This window comes from Copadichromis virginalis, linkage group LG11 (assembly GCF_057382275.1).
Source record: "Copadichromis virginalis isolate Kocher_CV1m ecotype Utaka linkage group LG11, C_Virginalis_male_GT1.1, whole genome shotgun sequence".
NCBI classification, from domain to species: domain Eukaryota; kingdom Metazoa; phylum Chordata; class Actinopteri; order Cichliformes; family Cichlidae; genus Copadichromis; species Copadichromis virginalis.
In genome coordinates this window covers 20,407,974-20,426,652 of record NC_140628.1, presented here as the reverse complement: position 1 = coordinate 20,426,652, position 18,679 = coordinate 20,407,974, and the positions used below count along the sequence as shown (strand labels likewise).

The 18,679-nt window shown below is 41.6% G+C and overlaps 1 protein-coding gene across 1 annotated transcript in view; it reads right to left on the bottom strand.

Moving 5' to 3' along the window:
• nphs1 (NPHS1 adhesion molecule, nephrin) overlaps positions 1–18,431 on the bottom strand; it is a 40,003-nt gene extending 21,572 nt beyond the window's left edge. Inside the window, exons 1-6 of the mRNA XM_085473533.1 lie at positions 18,338–18,431; positions 15,920–16,114; positions 12,490–12,612; positions 4,465–4,587; positions 3,714–3,795; positions 550–653 (exon numbers count right to left, since the gene is read on the bottom strand). Coding sequence (XP_085329659.1) covers positions 550–653; positions 3,714–3,795; positions 4,465–4,587; positions 12,490–12,612; positions 15,920–16,114; positions 18,338–18,347 — 637 coding nt within the window. The 5' untranslated portion in view covers positions 18,348–18,431. The remainder of the gene's footprint in view (positions 1–549; positions 654–3,713; positions 3,796–4,464; positions 4,588–12,489; positions 12,613–15,919; positions 16,115–18,337) is intronic.
• Positions 18,432–18,679: the final 248 nt, after the last annotated feature.

Below are 18,679 nucleotides of genomic sequence, written 5' to 3'. Positions count from 1 at the left end.
GCACAAAGGTTGCTGGGCTAGTTTTGTAAGATTTATTATTATTAAATGTGGTGTCCTGAGCTTTCCATATTAGAAATATATTATTGTTAAAAAAAAATTCTCTAGCACAATTCTTGCTCGTGTAATTCATCTAATAATTAGTTTATGTGCCTTGGTTAACGCTGGGGCAATAACCAAGCGTGTAAGTAATTCCAGATTACTAAACACATCCAAACCCACAGAAATTTAATTGCAGGCTGCTTTATTAGCCACAGCCAAAACTGTAGAAAACAACTGCTTACTGCTTTGGTCACATCAACCTCTTCCCTCTGTCCAGCACAGAGTTGGATGTTCACAAGTTTGCCCCAGCTGAATATTGTTTTGAAGTAGGTGTGACTTTGCCTTCAGCTTAAATGTTTTTCCTTGCGCCACTAACACAGACTGAGTGCACAATGCCGGATACCCAAGGGCCCCCCTCGGGTTCTGTTCCTGTGTGGTAGAGTGTGTGTGTGTGTTTTATATAAAATTAGGGTGTTGGCCATCAGTTTAAAGACAGGTTGAGACACTCACAGTACACATTCATAGCCATTGTGGTCTCCACAGGCTTGAGGAGGGTGGGGTTCATGGCGTGACAGGCCAACTCCCTCCCATTGTCAGAACTCAGAGCAGTGACCCTTTAAGAGGTAACAGAAGGACAGAAGAAATGACAATAACAAACTATTACTGAAAGATATAAAGCTGTAAAAAAAAATCCCATCATCCCAAAAGATATTCAAATGCGTTTCATAAAAAAAAAAATTGACACATCGATGTAAATACAGTCCAGTGTAAGGTCACAATCAAATGCCTTTTCAAGGGTTGCACGGATTTGGGGATGTTTTTAGGCTTTAGGAAGTCTGGTGAGATAAACAAAGTGACAAGTATCATGTAATATATTTATCCATGAGGAATGAGTTAGACACATGACGTGTATCTGACTCAGAGTCAGGAGACCAGGTTTTAGGGAAGGTGGAAATGACAAACAGCACTGAAGGTAAATATAGTTCAATATACACTCACAGGTCACTTTTTTTTTTTAGGTACAGCTGTGCAGCTGCTTGCTAATGCAAATGTCTAACCAGCCAATCACATGGCAGCAACTCATTGCATTTAGCCATGTAGCCATGGCCCAGATGAAATGCTGACGTTCAAAACAAGCATCAGAATGGGGATGAAAGTTCATTTAAGTGAATGTGGCATGTTTGTTGGTGCCAGATGGGCTGGTTTGAGTATTTCAGAAACTGCTTATCTGCTGGGATTTTCCCCACACAGCCATCTCTAGGGTTTCCAGAGAATGTCCAAAAACGAGACAATATCCAGCGAGGCGGCAATTCTCTGAGTGAAAATGTCTTGTTGATGTCAGAGGTCAGAGAATGGCCAGACTGCTTCAAGCTGCTAGGAAGGAAACAGTAGCTCAAAAAAATCCATTGTTACAACCAAGCAATGCGGAAGAGCATCTCTTAACATGCAACACTTCACAAAGGCTCAACAGAATTGCAAAAGAGAGAATTTAGATCTGATGAGTCTCAATTTCTGCTGTGACACTCAGATGTTAGGGCCAGAATTTTGTGGAAAAAGCATAAAAGCATGAATCCATGCTGCCTTGTAGCAACAGCTCAGGCGGGGATATTTTCTTGGCAGAATTTGGATTCTTTAATACCAACTAAACATTGTTTAAACAACATCGCCTTTCTCAGTTTTGTTGCATGTCCATCCTTTTATGACCACAGTGTACCCATCTTCTGATGGCTGCTACCAGCAGGATATTCTCAAATAATCTTAAATTGGATTCTTGAGCATTGGACAGTGAGTTCAGTGCACTCAAATGGCCTCCACAGTCATCAGATTTCAATCAGATGGAGCACCTTTGGCATATGTGGAACATCCAGATCAGACAACAAATCTGCAGCAACTGTGATGCTATCACGCCACTATGGACCAAAATCTCAGAGGAAGGTTTCTAGCACCTTGTGGCATCTGTACCACAAAGTTATGAGGGGAAAAATGGATCCAACCCATTACACCCAACAAAGATGGGTGTAAATAAAAGCATAAACTAATTTGCTATTTACATCAATGCATCAATATTGTTTCGCAACTTCTCCCGCTTAATTTTGAGGTATATTTACACTCGTTGCAATCTACGATATCTCAGAATGATTGCTGACTTGCAATGATGTTTGCAGGGCAAACACTGATGATAATGATGTAGGCAGAAACACGAACACAGCAATATAAAACCTCCCTTCTCACCTTTAATTTTTATTTTTATTCCTATTTATTCTATTTATCCCCTTCGTATATTTTATTTATATTGTCTCTGTATTTATATATATGTGTGTGTGTGTGTGTATATATATATATATATATATATATATATATAATATTCTGTAACTCTGTAACTTCTGTCGGTGCTGTGCTTTTTTGGAAATCGAATTTCCCAGAGGAACCCACCCGAGGGATTAATAAAGTTCTATCTAATCTAATCTAATCTAATTCAGCAGTACCTGTCTCATAATTTCTGGTGAGTAAAGCTCAGTATCCTCTCTATCCTTTAGCATAAGTTGAAGACTTTACAACCCTCACTAATGACACATTTTAGCGAGGCACAATTCTCTTCACAAACTCACACAATTTCAGAAGAGAATCAAAGTAGAAAACACTTTTGCAAAGATTTTTTCACCGAGTGACAAATCTGTTACATACGCGTACAAATTGCTCACTGAGCAGCTGGTTTAGCTTTCTTTTTTCTTTCCGTATAATTTGATTTTAATAGTTGCAATGATAAAGTGCCTGTCTTTGTCTGTGAGTGTACTGTGAACACCAGTAAAAGCATAAATCTTAGAAGTCATGAGGTGAATAATGGGGTAGGAAAAACACAGAGTTCTGGCAGAAATGTGTTGTTATTTTTCTCTAGTCTTTGAGTTTTGTGGAAAAAAAGGATAATTTTAACAGTTATTTGCAAAATAAGATAACCAGTATCTGTAACTGGTTAAATGATAAATGTAGTGGAATATTAGAAGTGTTAAATAAAACAAAAAAACAGATGGTTTTAGCTAATATGTAAGTACCCCAACTCTGTTTTACGCTGTGTGTGTTGTCAGGAGCCATGGGAATAAAAGCAAGGCACTTTGCAATGTACTTAGAAACAGTGAATTTATTCTGAGTCTAGTTTACTCTCTCTGTTTACATCTTCTATATCAAACTACAGTTCAGTGACAACTGTAACCATCACATATCGCCCACTGCTGTGTATGCTCAGCGTGAATATGTGGAAGAAGCATCAATATTGCTTAAGACCTCGGCTTCTCTGCTTGAGAGTTAAACAACATCGCAGGTCCTCAGTACCAATGTTATCTGAAGATATGACAAGAGGTTATTATCTTTGACATAGAGGAGATATGCAGGATTAAAGTAATCTATGGCCCCGCTTAATGTATGGGCACCAGGCGAACCAGCAAGGATTGGATTTGTCTCGCTGCTGGAATGTAATTTTGTGCATTTGACAGAAGCTAATTCAACTCCACAGTGCCAAGAAGCAGTTTGTGTGTGTGCAGAAATTCATTGTACTCACTAAGACAGAAGGTGAGAATAAGAGCACGGTGAAAACAAGGGAAACAAGAAACATAGACAGACTTGGGGAGATTGAGCAGGTTGGTGAGGAGAATGAGTCTGGCAGGCAGCTGAACACATACGTTACTTCAGCATGCGCGTTCAGAAGCTTATCCTTTGAGCCAGACGTGGAGAAAGACTCTGCACCTGTCAGCTCAACTCCATCTAAAAGACACAATGGGGGGAAGGCGCACAAAAAAAAGAAGAATACTGTGTGTAAATTTGTTCATGCGAAACACAAACACCAGTGTTATTCTCATGCAGAATTGCAAATACTGGACTATGGTGCATATGTGTGCGCGACTGTCGTGCAGAAATCATGCGTACGTGGTCTAAAAATATGAAACTATGAAATTATATGTTAGACCTACAGCACAACCCCGCAGACAAATTCACACCGCTGGAACAAAGGGAACATCTCTCGCTCGGTTTCAGCACGATACAGCGTAATAGGTGTGACAGAAGAAGAAGAGGTAAAAACAAAGCGATGGCAATATTGTAGATGCTTTTGTAAACAACAAGGAACCTGCAATAAATTGACTCTACATGAAACTGTGAAACAAACATCTGGAAATTCAAATGTTCAGGCTATTTCCTCCCACACAGAGTCTCCTCCTTTCAACTCTGCAATTTAAAAAAACCAAAACAAAACTAAGAAACAAGAAGCCTTTAGTGGACTCGAATTTTATTCTGTGTTTTCTTGTTAAAATATTCAGGTTGAGGCCTATACGCATGGCAGACTGTAGAATATCAAAAAGGCGGCTGGCTCTTCCTTCCAGCTTGTCAGCCTGACCATCAAGATAAAAATCTAATGGAGCACAAAGCATGACTCACCTTTATAAAGTGTGATTTCTGCCAAAGGCTTTGCATCAGGGGCAACGCAGGTGACGGTGTACTTCTTCCCGGCTTCCCAAGGTGTTGACATGTCCATGTCAAAGTACGGCTTGGACGGAGGGACTGAAAGAGAGAAAACAGCTCAAGTTTCCAACTTAACATCAGCACCTAAAAAACTATAGATTACACTGATTTCTAGCCATTGCTCTAAGCTTTATGCAGTGATATGATAATAGGATTGTAATATCTGGGACTGACTGGAGTGTCACACTGTCAGTTTTTGAATGATTTAGGTTTGATGTTTGGTTGCGTTTCAATACAAATTGTGGACAAGAAGAGAATATAAAGATGAAACGGTGATGAAACCAATCCAGTGCTAATCTGTCATAGCAAACACCAAACACTTCTCTACTCAGATCACCCCCAAGCTAAATATGTGCTTTCTGGACTGATCAAAGCAGTCTTCACTTCTCCACTGTTCTCTACAATCCTTTTATCTGACCATAAATAGAGATTCCAGGAAAAGAAAAGGGAAAAAACACATAGCTTTTAACACAAGGGACCGAAAAAAATTTGGGCAGTAAATTGAGAAATCTGTCACCAACTAATTATGAAAGAGATTCTTTGCAGATCTGTTAGCCCCTCCTTACCAAGAGCATCAGTTAAATTAAGCACGCACTAGCCTACAGATAACTGGCCATGTATTGTGCTGGCTTTTAGTGTGTGGGTGAGCTTGTAGAATTAGAAACTATGGTTACTGTGAAGGTTGTTTTCTTTCATCAGAGATCAAGTGCAAAGGCTGCCTGAGTTAACAGACAGAATAGAGAGTTGGTAAGTACAGGAAGGAGATGTGTGCGTGTAAAGGGAGATGAAAGACTGGCAGAGGAGAAAAGAGATACTGCAAGAATGAAATGTGACTATAAGACGGGCTGTGGAGGATTAGGCGGAGCAGGGAGATAGCTGCCGCTCAGTCCGGAGATAAACCCCGCTGCCAATGTATGGCTCAACAGCTGGACCACAAGCAACCAAACCAGCCAGCCATTCAACATCTACCTCTACGTCCATTTGAATCGTGGCCACTAGGAGGAGCTGTTGCTGTGTGCAGAGTCACCTCTTCGCTCTAGTCTGCTATTGAGACAGATGAGATGTGGCTGCAGCTTCAAACTGATTTAAAAGAAGCAATTGAATCTGTGTGGACTGTGATGGGTTACCCAGAGCACTGCAGAGGCGCGCACAGCAATAATGAGATGCATTTGTTTGTTTTCCCCTCCCTCTTCCCAGAGAAGATGACTGGGCCATGCATCTATTGACAGCCCCTGTACTCTCAATCTACTCAGGCCCACACAATTCACACAGGCGCATCACTTGTTGTGCTCGAAGGGTGTCTGGCAGCCTAACAAATCCTAAAATAAGAATAATGATATGTTCACAAATGAGGCAGGCAGGTATCTAATTTTTTCCTCGCTCGCTCATGCTGGCCTGTTCCTCTTATCTTTCGTTCACTCCATCATCCCCCTCTAGCAGCCCGAGCCCACCTCCCTCCACCCACACTATCTTTCTTGACCACTGCAGTTAAACTGCAGAAGCGCAGAGGAAGGTGTGTTCCAGCTTGGACTGGGACTTACAGCCGCCATCCATCACATCCCCTCAGAAAAGCCATGTGAGGGAATAAGCCCAGTCAAGCTAAACCTGCACCAATGCACATTTGTACAATTGCGATAGAACATGTGGACAACAATAAAACACACATCCGGCTCAATTACTAGACACGCACTCAGAGCAAAGAGCAGACAGCAACCATGCTGTTTTCTTAATTAACTCTTTCTGCCCTTTCTTTGTATACTTCTAAGTGGGATTTTTTAAATCCTTCCTCTTTCCGTCTGCTTTTCTGCTTCTGTTTCTCTTGTTAAGGTACATATATGAACACAGCTAGGCAAGGACTTGATCCTGCAGTTCAGATGTGAAACGCTGAGCTGAAATATTCGATTTATTAGACAAATACGGACGGATGGATGGATGGATAAAGCAGATAAGAACCAGATTAGCAGACACACATCAATATGCATAAGCAGCTCTTTGCACCTATCCTTCTTTCTCATTCACATACAGATGCACATGCTCTCTTTTCTCCATTGCACACAAGCACCCAAAGATAAACTCAAGTCTACAGTGAATGCAGATTTGCACGCACAAACACTCCGACACAGGCGAGTGAATGTGCAGACAAGCTACATTCATCTCATTTCACTCTAAAAACAGGCACCAGCGTCTGCATGGTCTAACATGTGATACTAACCTGATTCTCCGAAAGATATTGGAAAAGGCCCAGAGGATAGAAAGTCTCTAAAAAGCTTATGCTGAATAGGATAGATAATAATGGAGCTCTGACTTCTTAACACCAGAAAGACACAACTCATCAGTTTCATCTTTGGATGATAAAGCTTGTCGAACACCATATTTTCACAGTATGTGTGCAAGAATGTTTTTTTTTCCTTCTATATTGTACTGTGCAAAAGTCTTGAGCCACCCCCTCATTTCTCTTTATTTTGCTTTCAATTTGCTTTTTTTCTTGAGCAATAGTTCTCCAGGATTTCTGAATGGCTTTCAAAGGTTTTCTTTGGACACTAGCTATTTTTAAACTCATTTTCAGTTCAGTCGCTTGTACCTGACCATTTTCAGAGGAAGCTACTTAACACTGACCAGTGAATTATTCAAAAGGCACCTAACTGAAGTAATTAACAAGTGTTGCTTTTACATATAACAGACAACTTTGCATCTTTAGGTATTTGATACTAGCAGCCTGTCACAAAAACACATAATTTGTTTCCATTTAGTTTAATGAACACAGAAATGTACCATTAAATTTTGATCCACCATACAATACAATGGAAAGCATCTGATTGACAGCAGTTTCATTTTTCAGCCCATATTGATCCTAAACACTTTCACTAGATAGAAAAACATATAATTAAACACTGTTATTCATGGATTGGCCTCCCCAGAGGAGGGACCTCAACATTATTGAAGCCGTGTGGGATCATGTTGACAGAGATCAGAAAGAAAAAGGCAGTCAACACCCAAAGAAGAGCTTTGAATGCCCTTAAAGAAGGTCGGAGAACTATTCGTGTAGGCATTATGCTTCATCTATGTTATATAGTTTCCATTTTCCAGCAAAATATAAAGAAATTACGATTTACACAGTATTATATGTGCAGAGAAACACATACATTTGGCTATTCATGCACAATATGAACATGGTATTTATTTGACATGTAATCCCTGATGTTGCAAACCACTGAAACAGCTTTCCATTTTCTGTCTGCATTCAGAGGGAGAAGTGGAACAGGTGTTTAGGACAAAAAGCTCTACCTCCATCACCTCTCATCTGCACGAGCGCTGCTCCAGCCAAAACATGTCATAACTGCATCTGTCAGCATCCATCTCCCAAACTCCCATTTACAGCAAGTGCATCACACACGCGCAACATTAAAAACAGATTTAGGCTCAATTGTAAATGCACCTTTGTGATGGATTCTAAATAAATTAACAAGGAACCGCTCATGTTGCTATTAAGCAGAACTTCCCCTTTTCAGAAAGAACCTACTGTAACATTAAAGTGGCGCTGTCAGAATTAAAGCATGGCACCAGTGTATAACACCCCATCCTCTGATGAGGTTATATCTTGGGCAACTGTCAGAACTTTTCATGAACAAAGATGAATAAAGTCACCATGTTCTACGTTGCTTGTGCCCCCATTTATAAGTTGTTCCATTATTCATAACAGGGAATCATAAAATGAAGGCTCATTATATACTCTTCAAGTGCTAAACTCATTAGCTCCCGAAAAAAACCTCGCTATAGCCCTGGTTCCTAAAATGTCCTCTAACCTCCAACCAACGCTGATAATAAGCTTACACACATGGGCACGTACACACACACACACACACACACACACACACACACACACACACATAAATATCTCGGTGACACACTATGCCAAATGAATGAGTAACAGTCTAAAACCAGAACACATCAAAAACAGTTTTGAACATTTGCAGGAGGCATCTGTACAGGCGTGCACTGTGGTGAGGGAGAGAGTTGTTCATTAATAGGATTAAATGCTAAGGCTAATGGTATAAACCGAGACACAGGATGTGTCAGGTATGTGACGGGCACAGTGCGGGGTAAGTTTTAGTAGAGGAGGGGGCTTTAGCAGAGAGGGTAGAGGTTGTTATTGTCATGGATTACTCACTGCCACTTGATCTGCCTGTTGCAGTAATCCCCTATCTAAGCTCCGCAGGGAAGCAAAAAACACACAGGAGTTAGGTTGCACCAATGGAAATGTCTTGAAAACATCTCTTTGTAAGCCCATGGATGGGGCTTATTGACATTTTTGCCTTTATCCCTGCTATTTACTGCCTGTGGTGATCCATCTTGAATTAGCCAGTCATAATATCACTCTCCCTGACCCAAGAATCCAATTATACAACCACCAATCTCTGTTTTGTTTTCAAATTCCTCCCCTCTCCCCTACTGTATCTCCTCATAAAGACTTTATAGTGTTTTGATTTGATGCAGAGCTTGATAGGATATGGCCATGGTTGACTGGCCAGGGGTGCGGGGCCTTGGGAGCCGTAGTTCAGTGATAGAGAAGTCCATCGGAAACTCATCAGAGACGGTGCACTTCAAAGGGGATACACAGTTTCCAGTCCCAGTTCAGCACTAACGGGAGATTGAATTCATCAGCTCATTATCAAGCCCCAGATTAGTCACGTATTTTGAATCACTTGAACTGCTGGGCTGGAACAAATAACCCTTTAAGACCAAGGCTGCAGAGAGCTTTTTAAGCCAGTCACTTCACTGATTGCCCTTTGCGACAGCTCATCTACAAATGTCCATGTTAAACAGTCAACAGCTGGGACGTGAGCCCAGGACACTGAATAAAAGCACCTGCTGAGATGTGCAGCATGTGGACTCGTATGTGAGCATGTCAGAAACATTATGAAAGAGTCTGTCACGGGTAAATGCTAGTACTAATACTACTACCAGCCATCCCTGATGCAACACACTGGTTGGTATAACACATATTTTCATTGTTTTGACAAAGCAGAAAGCGAGAGTTTTGATTTTGTATAAGTGGGCACACATGCAAGAAGCATCTCAGAGGTAATGAATGTGGGAGTCAAGCCTGCTGTGGCTGCAGGTGTAGGCTTGCCGTAGCATATTAAACTGCAGCAGTGTAGAATACTGCCATTCAAGTACAACACTACCCGCCATTTCTCGCGCCAGCCTATTGATGTCAGAAAAACCTGCTCTCTTCCCAGAAGAGAGCGAGGACTCTACAATCGCCACAACCGCCCCTCCTATCCAAACCCCCATCCTCAGTGTCCATGGTCACCAAAGAGAAAGCCTGCGAGCAAGAGAGAGGGTGAAATTGTGCGGGGGAGAGAATAGGGAGGGGGATGTAAGTAAATGAAGTGCGCCTGGAGAAGAAAGGTTCTTTTAGAGTCCTTTCCTTACCACATATGGGCTTGCTCCCACAAGCAAAAGGGTTAGGGAGAGAGAAACACCGGTTGTTATAGAGTGACTACAGGTGGTCTAATGTAGTTGCACAATAACATCTATTCCATTCCATGTCTGAGAAGGAACTTTTCAATCACTTCTGTTAAAATGTATTCCTGCGCAAGGAAGAGACATGAATCGCCTTGAGGCTTGCTAGAGAAGCCAGGCTGCTCTTTATATTTTCCAGCTGCTAGTTAAAGCCACAGACCCTTCTGGAACATGTAAAGGTGGCATAGTACTTGAATACTGTTTGAAAAGTTTGCAGAATTGTGAGCACAAAACTGAAACAACCTTCTTAATATTGTCTAGATCCCCCTTGTGCTAATAAAAAAGCTCTGAACCCCTGGAGGCTGGGTCATTACCCTTGTCCAAGTCCAAGTCCAAGTTCAACTTTATTGTCACTTCAACCATATACAGTTTAAAAATACACAGTGAGGCGAAACAACGTTCCTCCAGGAACCAAGGTGCTACAAGACAAGTTAGTGCAAAAAAAATAATAATATATAATATATCTAGTAATAATATTGTGCAAAAGAGCATTTACAGGTTGGTGTGTGCGATGGTTTGGTGGTGTAGGTCAGTGTGTTTGCGCTTTGTGTTGGTTAGTCAGTCCAGTCTCAATGTTTTGAGGTAGTTGAGTTAAGCTGAGTGATAATGTTAGTGTATGTGTGTGTGTGCGTGTTTATCAGTCAGTCCCTTTTTGCTGAGGAGACGGATGGCTTGTGGAAAAAAGCTGTTGCACAGTCTGGATGTGCGTGCCCGAATGCTTCGGTACCTTTTTCCAGATGGCAGGAGTGTAAAGAGTGTGTGAGAGGGGTGTGTCCGATCAGCCACAATGCTGGTGGCTTTGCGAATGCAGCGTGTGGTGTAGATGTCCTCAATAGAGGGTAGAGAGACCCCGATGATCTTCTCTGCTGTTCCCACTATCCGCTGTAGGGTCTTGCGGTCTGATATGGCACAGCTCCCAAACCAGACAGTGATGCAGCCGCTCAGGATGCTCTCAATAGTTCCTCTATAGAAGGTGGTCAGGATCGGTGGTGGAAGCCGGGCCTTTCTCAGTCTTCTCAGAAAGAAGAGACGCTGTTGGGCTTTCTTGTGCAGGGAGCTGGTGTTGAGGGACCAGCCGAGGTCCTTCTCCAGGTGTACACCCAGGAATTTGGTGCTGTCAACGATCTCCACAGAGGAGCCGTTGATGCTCAGCGGTGAGTGGTCGCCTCGTGTCCTCCTAAAGTCAACAACCATCTCTTTTGTCTTGTCAACATTCAGAGACAGGTTGTTGTCCTTACACCAGTCCGTTAGTCTCTGCACTTCCTCTCTGTACGCTGACTCGTCGTTCTTGCTAATGAGACCCACCACGGTCGTGTCATCAGCGAATTTAATGATGTGATTTGAACTGTGTGTTGCTACACAGTCATGAGTCAGCAGTGTGAACAGCAGAGGACTGAGCACACAGCCTTGTGGGGCCCCAGTGCTCAGTGTGGTGGTGCTGGAGGTGCAGTTCCCGATCCGTACTGACTGAGGCCTTCCGGTCAGAAAGTCCAGGATCCAGTTGCAGAGGGAGGTGTTCAGGCCTAACAGGCTCAGCTTTCCGATCAGTTGTTGGGGGATGATCGTGTTAAATGCTGAGCTGAAATCTATGTACAGCATTCGGACGTGTGAGTCCTTCTTGTCCAAGTGTGTCAGGGCAAGATGGAGTGCAGTGGAGATGGCGTCGTCCGTTGAGCGGTTATGGCGGTATGCAAATTGCATTGGGTCCAGTGAGGGGGGCAGCAGGGTCTTGATGTGTCTCATGACGAGCCGTTCGAAGCACTTCATGATGGTGGGTGTAAGTGCGATAGGGCGGTAGTCATTGAGACAGGACACAGAAGACTTCTTGGGCACGGGGACGATGGTGGTGGCCTTGAAGCACGTGGGGACAACGTCAGGTTCCTCGAGCCATTCTTCATCAATGTGTTGGAGTGCACACTGTTCTGCTGAGGGAGGCTACGGCCATTCAGGACTACCTTTGTGTTCTTGGTTGGCAGCAATGCTGGGTAATTGTTATATCTCCAAGTAACAGTCTCATTAATGTGAGGACCCAAGGTTTTCCATCAAAACATTTAATTTTAACGAGATGATCAATATGATTCACTTCACCTGGTGGTACTTTTAATGCTGTGGTTGATCAGTGTATTATTGAATAAAACTGCTACAGTAAACACGCCGTACCAAGGGCAAAGTAACTTAAAACTGTCCTTCAAATGCAATTGCCGTATCTTACACAAATAAAAGCTCTTTATCAATAGAAATGAATATTTAACAGCTCTTTGTATGCTGATTACTGGTCAAGAGGTCACAAATGTTACTGGAGTACTGAGGATGCTCACTGTGCCTTCTAACATGCATTTTGTTACTCGGGGAAAAAAAAGAAAAAAGAAAACATGATTATTATTAGACTCCACAACCTTTTTTGTCCCCCCTTACTTCGTACGTCGAGCCAGGCCAGCCTGGAAATGATTCCACTGCTGGACTCAGATGAGGTCACTTGACATTCATATTGAGTGTCATCTTCCAGTTGAGCATCTTCAATCTGAAGATGATACTGGCCTGGAACAGAGATGGAGAGATGAACTGTGTTGGAGAGATGCTACATATGTAGATAATTACAAAAAGAATGGGTTCATTTTCCTATGCGTCCCCTTCTACTGAGTATAACTTAGGAGGTCCTAACATTTATAGTATTTATATATTGACAAGCATTTAGCATTTTTAGAGGCCTTTTTTTAAATTTACATAATGCCAAAATTAACTATCAAAGAGAAACTGACAATGGGTTTAATGTAGAGAGCACCTAATTTTAGTTCTACCAAATGCTTTACAATATCTTCTCATTTACCCAATTACAGACGCTCATGCAAAGCAGCTGTAACTAGTAGATCTGAGGTTTTGTCTTGCACAAGGACCCTTTGGTACGTGGAGGGTCCAGGGATCAAACCACCACTTGAGCCACGGCAGCTTAGAAATCTAAATGGCAGTCCTGCGCATCAGTTCAGTACGATAATATACTCCACTGCTGACATTCCTGTTTGATTTGACTATAAACAGCCAGTTTTCTTATTTCTGTAAAATATAAACATTTCACTTGGTGAGAATCTCCAGCTGCAGGCATTTCCATTGACATGCTAGTGGTTGTTTATACTCACAGCATTTTGTTTCAGAATGAATTTCCAGTGTGGTAAATGAAATCCAATCCCAAATTCACAACGCAGACTGAATAAAATGTCTATTAATTGATGCCAGGCAGAATCCCTCACTCTGCATCTCTCTTCTGATAGTGTGGCATGCCAACAGGGCTTGATTTGTTTGATGCATTGCCATAACCTGTGGGGATTAGATGATGTTCAACGTTGGTTTTCCAGCTCCTGATGGCTCACAGCCTACTAATATGTGGAAAATAGTATCTTAGTCTGACAACCACACAGGCCTACAAATACATGTGTCAAGTACGCTGGCAAGATAATTAACACCAACCAGAAGCAATTTTCACATCTAAGTTATCATTGAGTGCAGAAAGAAAGAGACATTGGAGTTATTAATCATATTCCTCTTTCCTGAAATTACTCACAAATAGTCCAATCAAGTTGTAGAGACTGGCAGAGGCTGCAATGAGAATTGGTTATTTGCCCATTACTCTGTATCTATTTCATCTAGGGCCTTTGAAATTTTTGGATACAGTACATCTACATAGATATTATGCCTGCAGTGGAAAATGCCTTCCCTTCTGCAAATATGAATCTGTGCATCAGCCCAGAAACTTTAAAACACATACTATTACATAAGTGGGAAAGGTCAGTCCCCAGGGAGAGGGAAAGAGTAGGGGAAATTGTTGATGTTCGTGTAAACAACCTTTTTCATCATTTAGTCAGGCACTGTTGCCTGACATCAAGAAGGTTCCTGGCAAGAACCTGCTGGCTGACTGAGGCCTTTTTATGAGTTTGCATCCTCTCCCTGTGCCTGATGGCTTTTCTCCGGGTACTGCGGCATCCTCCCACAGTCCAAAGGAATGCTTGTTAGGTTGGGGCTGGTGATTCTAAATAAGCCTGAGGTATCGATATTAGCATGTGTGGCTGTCTGTCTCTTGATGTAAACCCTGTGATGAACTGGCGACCTGTCGAGGATGTACCCCCTCTTTTTCCTGTTTGACAGCTGAGGCAAGCTCCAGCCTTTCTGTGCCCCTGAGTTGGATAAAAACAAATGGATAGATGGAGGGAGGGAGCGATGGATGGATGGATTTGATACTGTATAACAAGATAACAGCAACATATCTCAAAAAGCCCCAGTAAGAGCCTCAATTAATCTCTATGTGTGACTATGATTTATCAGTTTATGATGCTTGCTGATATTAGATAAGATAAAATCTGATTCACTTCTCTCTACATGTGACGTTCATTATTAACATTTTACCTGATTGGCTGGCTGCATGCTATTTTCTAGAGTTGTGTTGTTGCTCGTGAGCCATTCTTTGAATACAAAATGAGAAAGACAAACCTAATGCTTGGTGCCTTAAAAAAAGCTGTTTTATCTTTAAGGTTCTGTCTTTACACTAAGAGTTGGTGCACATAAATGGCTGAAATCCTGGATCTAGGCTCATGTCAGTACACATTTACATTACTGCTTCAGCTCGGGGAAACTAAGGGTGCTAAATTTACTATAAGTGCATGCTGAAATCAACGCCGGCCTCTCTTCTGTGCGTGAATATGTGATTTCAGTCTTTTTAAGCATCAATAAACATCACTGATGACAATCAGTGAAAACTGGTGGCGTATAAAGTGCAGTCAAGTGTCATCTTAAATGATTTTGCTAGTTCTGTGCAGTGTAAAGTGATTGCATACATCAGTCTGCAGTTTCATTTCCTGGAAAAGGGTACCTGCACTGATGGGCATTTTATTTATGACTGAGCCTATGAGTGTTTGACAGCTTGTGTGTGTTTGTGGTCCTTACATTCATTGTGTACTTCTTTTTTCCTTGTTGTGGATATAAAAGGTGATTTTCTAACCCTGTGTCTATTGTAATGAATAATTTTCTCACTAACAGTTAATCAACAGAGAAATATTTTACTCCTCTGAATGTATTTGTGTAAACTCAAGCCATGAATAAGGGCGCACACGAGAATGTGCATCATTGTATCCCTTAGTGTTTATGTGTCACTGGTGGTCTCCCACACTGTGCAACAGTGAAATGCAGCTTGTCTAGTTGTGGGCTGATCAGGAACAGATGCTCTTCTCTTACTCAGGATTGCCTTCTAATTGGCTATTACTTTTTATAGACTGTGGTGCAGATTCTGCAACACACTATATTCTCTGCCACATTTCACAGATCATCTGGCACTCTGTTGCTTTAATTTCTTTTTTTTTAATCTTCATGTGCGAGTGACAGGATAAGGGGGTTGTGCGAGAGGCTGTTGACAATCACATCACCTCACCTCACCCCAGATGATACCCCTTTATAATAGCCATAAGGTTCCTGTAACAGCCATGCTTATTGGAGCATCGAAGCCATAACAACAACAACCTCATCTCATTTACTTTTAGAGAAGCCCCCTTGAAGTCGTACCGCTGGGGGCATCTTGACATGACAGCAGCATTTCATAATTAAACCATATAAACTATAAGTCACAACAAAACAAAGAAGTACATGGGATTCAAATTGTGCTACTATCTTTGGGAAATCATATGTTAAAGTGCCCTTTACGCAAATAACACACAGTTCTCTGATGGTTTCATTTTTTAGTTGTTTAGGTTTACTAATTTTGGCATCTCTTGAGGTTCTGTTATTATACATGTTTATTTAGTTTTAATAGGTCCATCAAAGCTCAATAGGCCATAGACCATATTCCGTGAGTATCCCGGCTTACCTCTCTCAGGGTTTCCAATCATGCTGTAGCGTGGAAAGCCTGGCAGGCTTCTCTCAGGTCCCAGGAGGAAGCCATCTTTGGCCCACTGCACAGTCCCCGAGGCTCGCAACACCTCACACCTCAACACAGCTGTGGCTCCCATCCGCACAGTTAGATTCTTGGGCTCAGTCCTAAAGGCCTGCTGGGCCCGTGTGCCTGGAAACATTAAACAAAAAAAAAAAAAAAAAGGAGAAGCAGGCGCATTGGAAAGGAAACATGAAAGGGATATGTTGGGATTTCATGAAAAGAGATGGAAAAGAATAAGAGCTGAGTATGTGTGAGGAGTGTGATGAAAGAAAAAAAATGAGCAGAAGGAGCATGACAAAAACATGCACCACAGGAGAGCAGTCCTGTGGTCTTTTTGTTTGAGAAGGCATCCCATTGTGCCTGGCCACATTATTCATCTTGGCATATGTTTTATTGATGGGAAACTGCAGTGATACGGCCCTGAAAATGAGTCAATAAAGTAATTACTGCAAATTAAATCCCCCCTCGGCCATGCAGATAGGGTATTGGGAAGAGGAAAAAAAACATGGGGCACCAGAGACCTTGTTCACCTGTGGTTTTTCCTCAATGTCGATGTCCCACTAGCTAATTCCTCCCGGGAAGAGTAATGATTATCACTTTAATCCCCCTTGTTTGTCATAGTTGGTGTTCACCATCCTTCAGCCAAGCTCTGAGGTGACAGCCTATGGCGCAGTGCACTTGAGTCAGGAAGGTTACGTTAAAGTAGACCACCCACCAGGCTTTTACACTGGGGCTAAGATTATATGAGTATTACACACAAAAGTTTATGAATAAATTCAGTTCAAAAAGCCAAATGCAAGTGCATACTCCAATTAGCGTTTAATATCTGAGCGTAAGTCTGTTTAAACAATGCCCCACAGAGAACCTGATTCTATTGGGCTGTTTAAATCTTGACCTTCATTGAAGCAATGGCCAAGTTGTTTGTGAAGTGCATGCTCTGTTGCATCTGACAACATGAGTGAGAGGCAGAGCTCTCAGATCAAGGCTGAACCAGTCACCTCACGTCAAATATGAAGGGCAAGATTGGCCATTACAGAGGATGCATACAAACAGCCAAACACAGAAGCAAATTTGCATACAGTTTACATAAATGAATAGTCAATAATGATCTACAGTGCCTACTAAAATACTTCCACAATGGATTTTACTGAGAAATAGAAATATCAAAATGCAGCAATACAATTTCATTTCCATGTCCTAAAGTGAGCTGAATTTATAATCGTTAAGTTAAACCAGTTTTATGGACCATACATAGAGCTTTACAGTAATATTTGCATACTGCTCTTTTACAATATAGGTGCAGCTCTTTATCCATCACAGACACATACACACCACAGACACTTTGGGGGCAGTTTTTGTGGTCTGTATCAAGGACACTTTGGCATGGATGACCTGCTCTATCTCCAAACCACTAAGGCTTTAACCTACTTAAAGTGAGTAGTGTTAGCTAAACTTAGCAAACTTTGGATGTTTCTGTGGCGTTACAGAGATGGGTTAAATCTTTTTCTTGTGGACTTGATATTGCACCTTAGCATGTCACACATAAACAAGAGTTTTATCACCAAAGCACAAGAGGTTAATACCTCAACAACAGCAAGCATGTTTGTTGTGGCTTTTTAAAAAAATTTTTTATAAATGACATTTATATATACCCATAGGGGAAATTAAGGGGCAGTATGGTGACTTATTAGCAGCGGTCATTATCCAAGGGGCAATCTCCAGAGCTAAAAAATTACTCCAATGCTTCTTGTGCCACATGATGCTCGTTACTTTAAAAATGTCCAAATTTACATCTTTAAAAATATCGCTTACACCCTGGTATAAACAAATAAACACACACACACACACACACACACACACACACACACACACAAAAGGTTTTAGCACCTATGGCTAGGTTTCATTATTATTATTACTATTATTATTTTGCTAATGCATCCACCTGGATTGATTGACAGGTGTCCTGATACAGGTAGGTGAAGCAGACCGGTTATCTTTTAGGCTTCATCCACCATTTCACGTAACTCTTCACTGTTTATGTCTGCTGGTGGTGCTTTTTGGAGCATTTTTAATGGATTATGTGACCAATATTATGAGCTGTAGTATGGCACAGCGCTAGTTTCTGCTTCTGCAATGGTGAGTAAAATTCTAGTATTTTATTCCTCTCTTGCTTAACACTATATGTATGTCTATACAATTTATGAATTTAGCTTGCTAACCAAACTAGCTAGCATCAGGTGATAAACTAGCATCCAAAACACCAACACGTGACGTCCTGGTGCCTGAAGGTAAGAGTTCAGTTCAGTTTTTTTTGACATTCTGTTGCAAAACAGCTGTAAAAACAGTTCTCACCAGCCAGCATTTGTCCATCCACCCCTTCAGCAGATGTGGAATAACGTTTGTATTCACGTGCAGTTGTGTTTTTGGTATTCTGATAGAGTCAGGTATTTATGCTTTGTTTTGTTCTTCACCTCCTCCTTCTCCTCTTCTTGAGGGAAATATTTTGCTTGTGAAAGAGTGTCAAGGAAGGCGGTAGGTAACCAGACTCAGAAGGCATTTTGGGTTCCCAGAGATGAGCAGTTTTTTGTTTTGTTTTTTTACAATCACCCCCATTATTTGTGAAACTTAAAACAAAACTCATAACAGGAAACAAAGAGCACACGGAATAAGCAACACACCTCACCTGTCAATTCC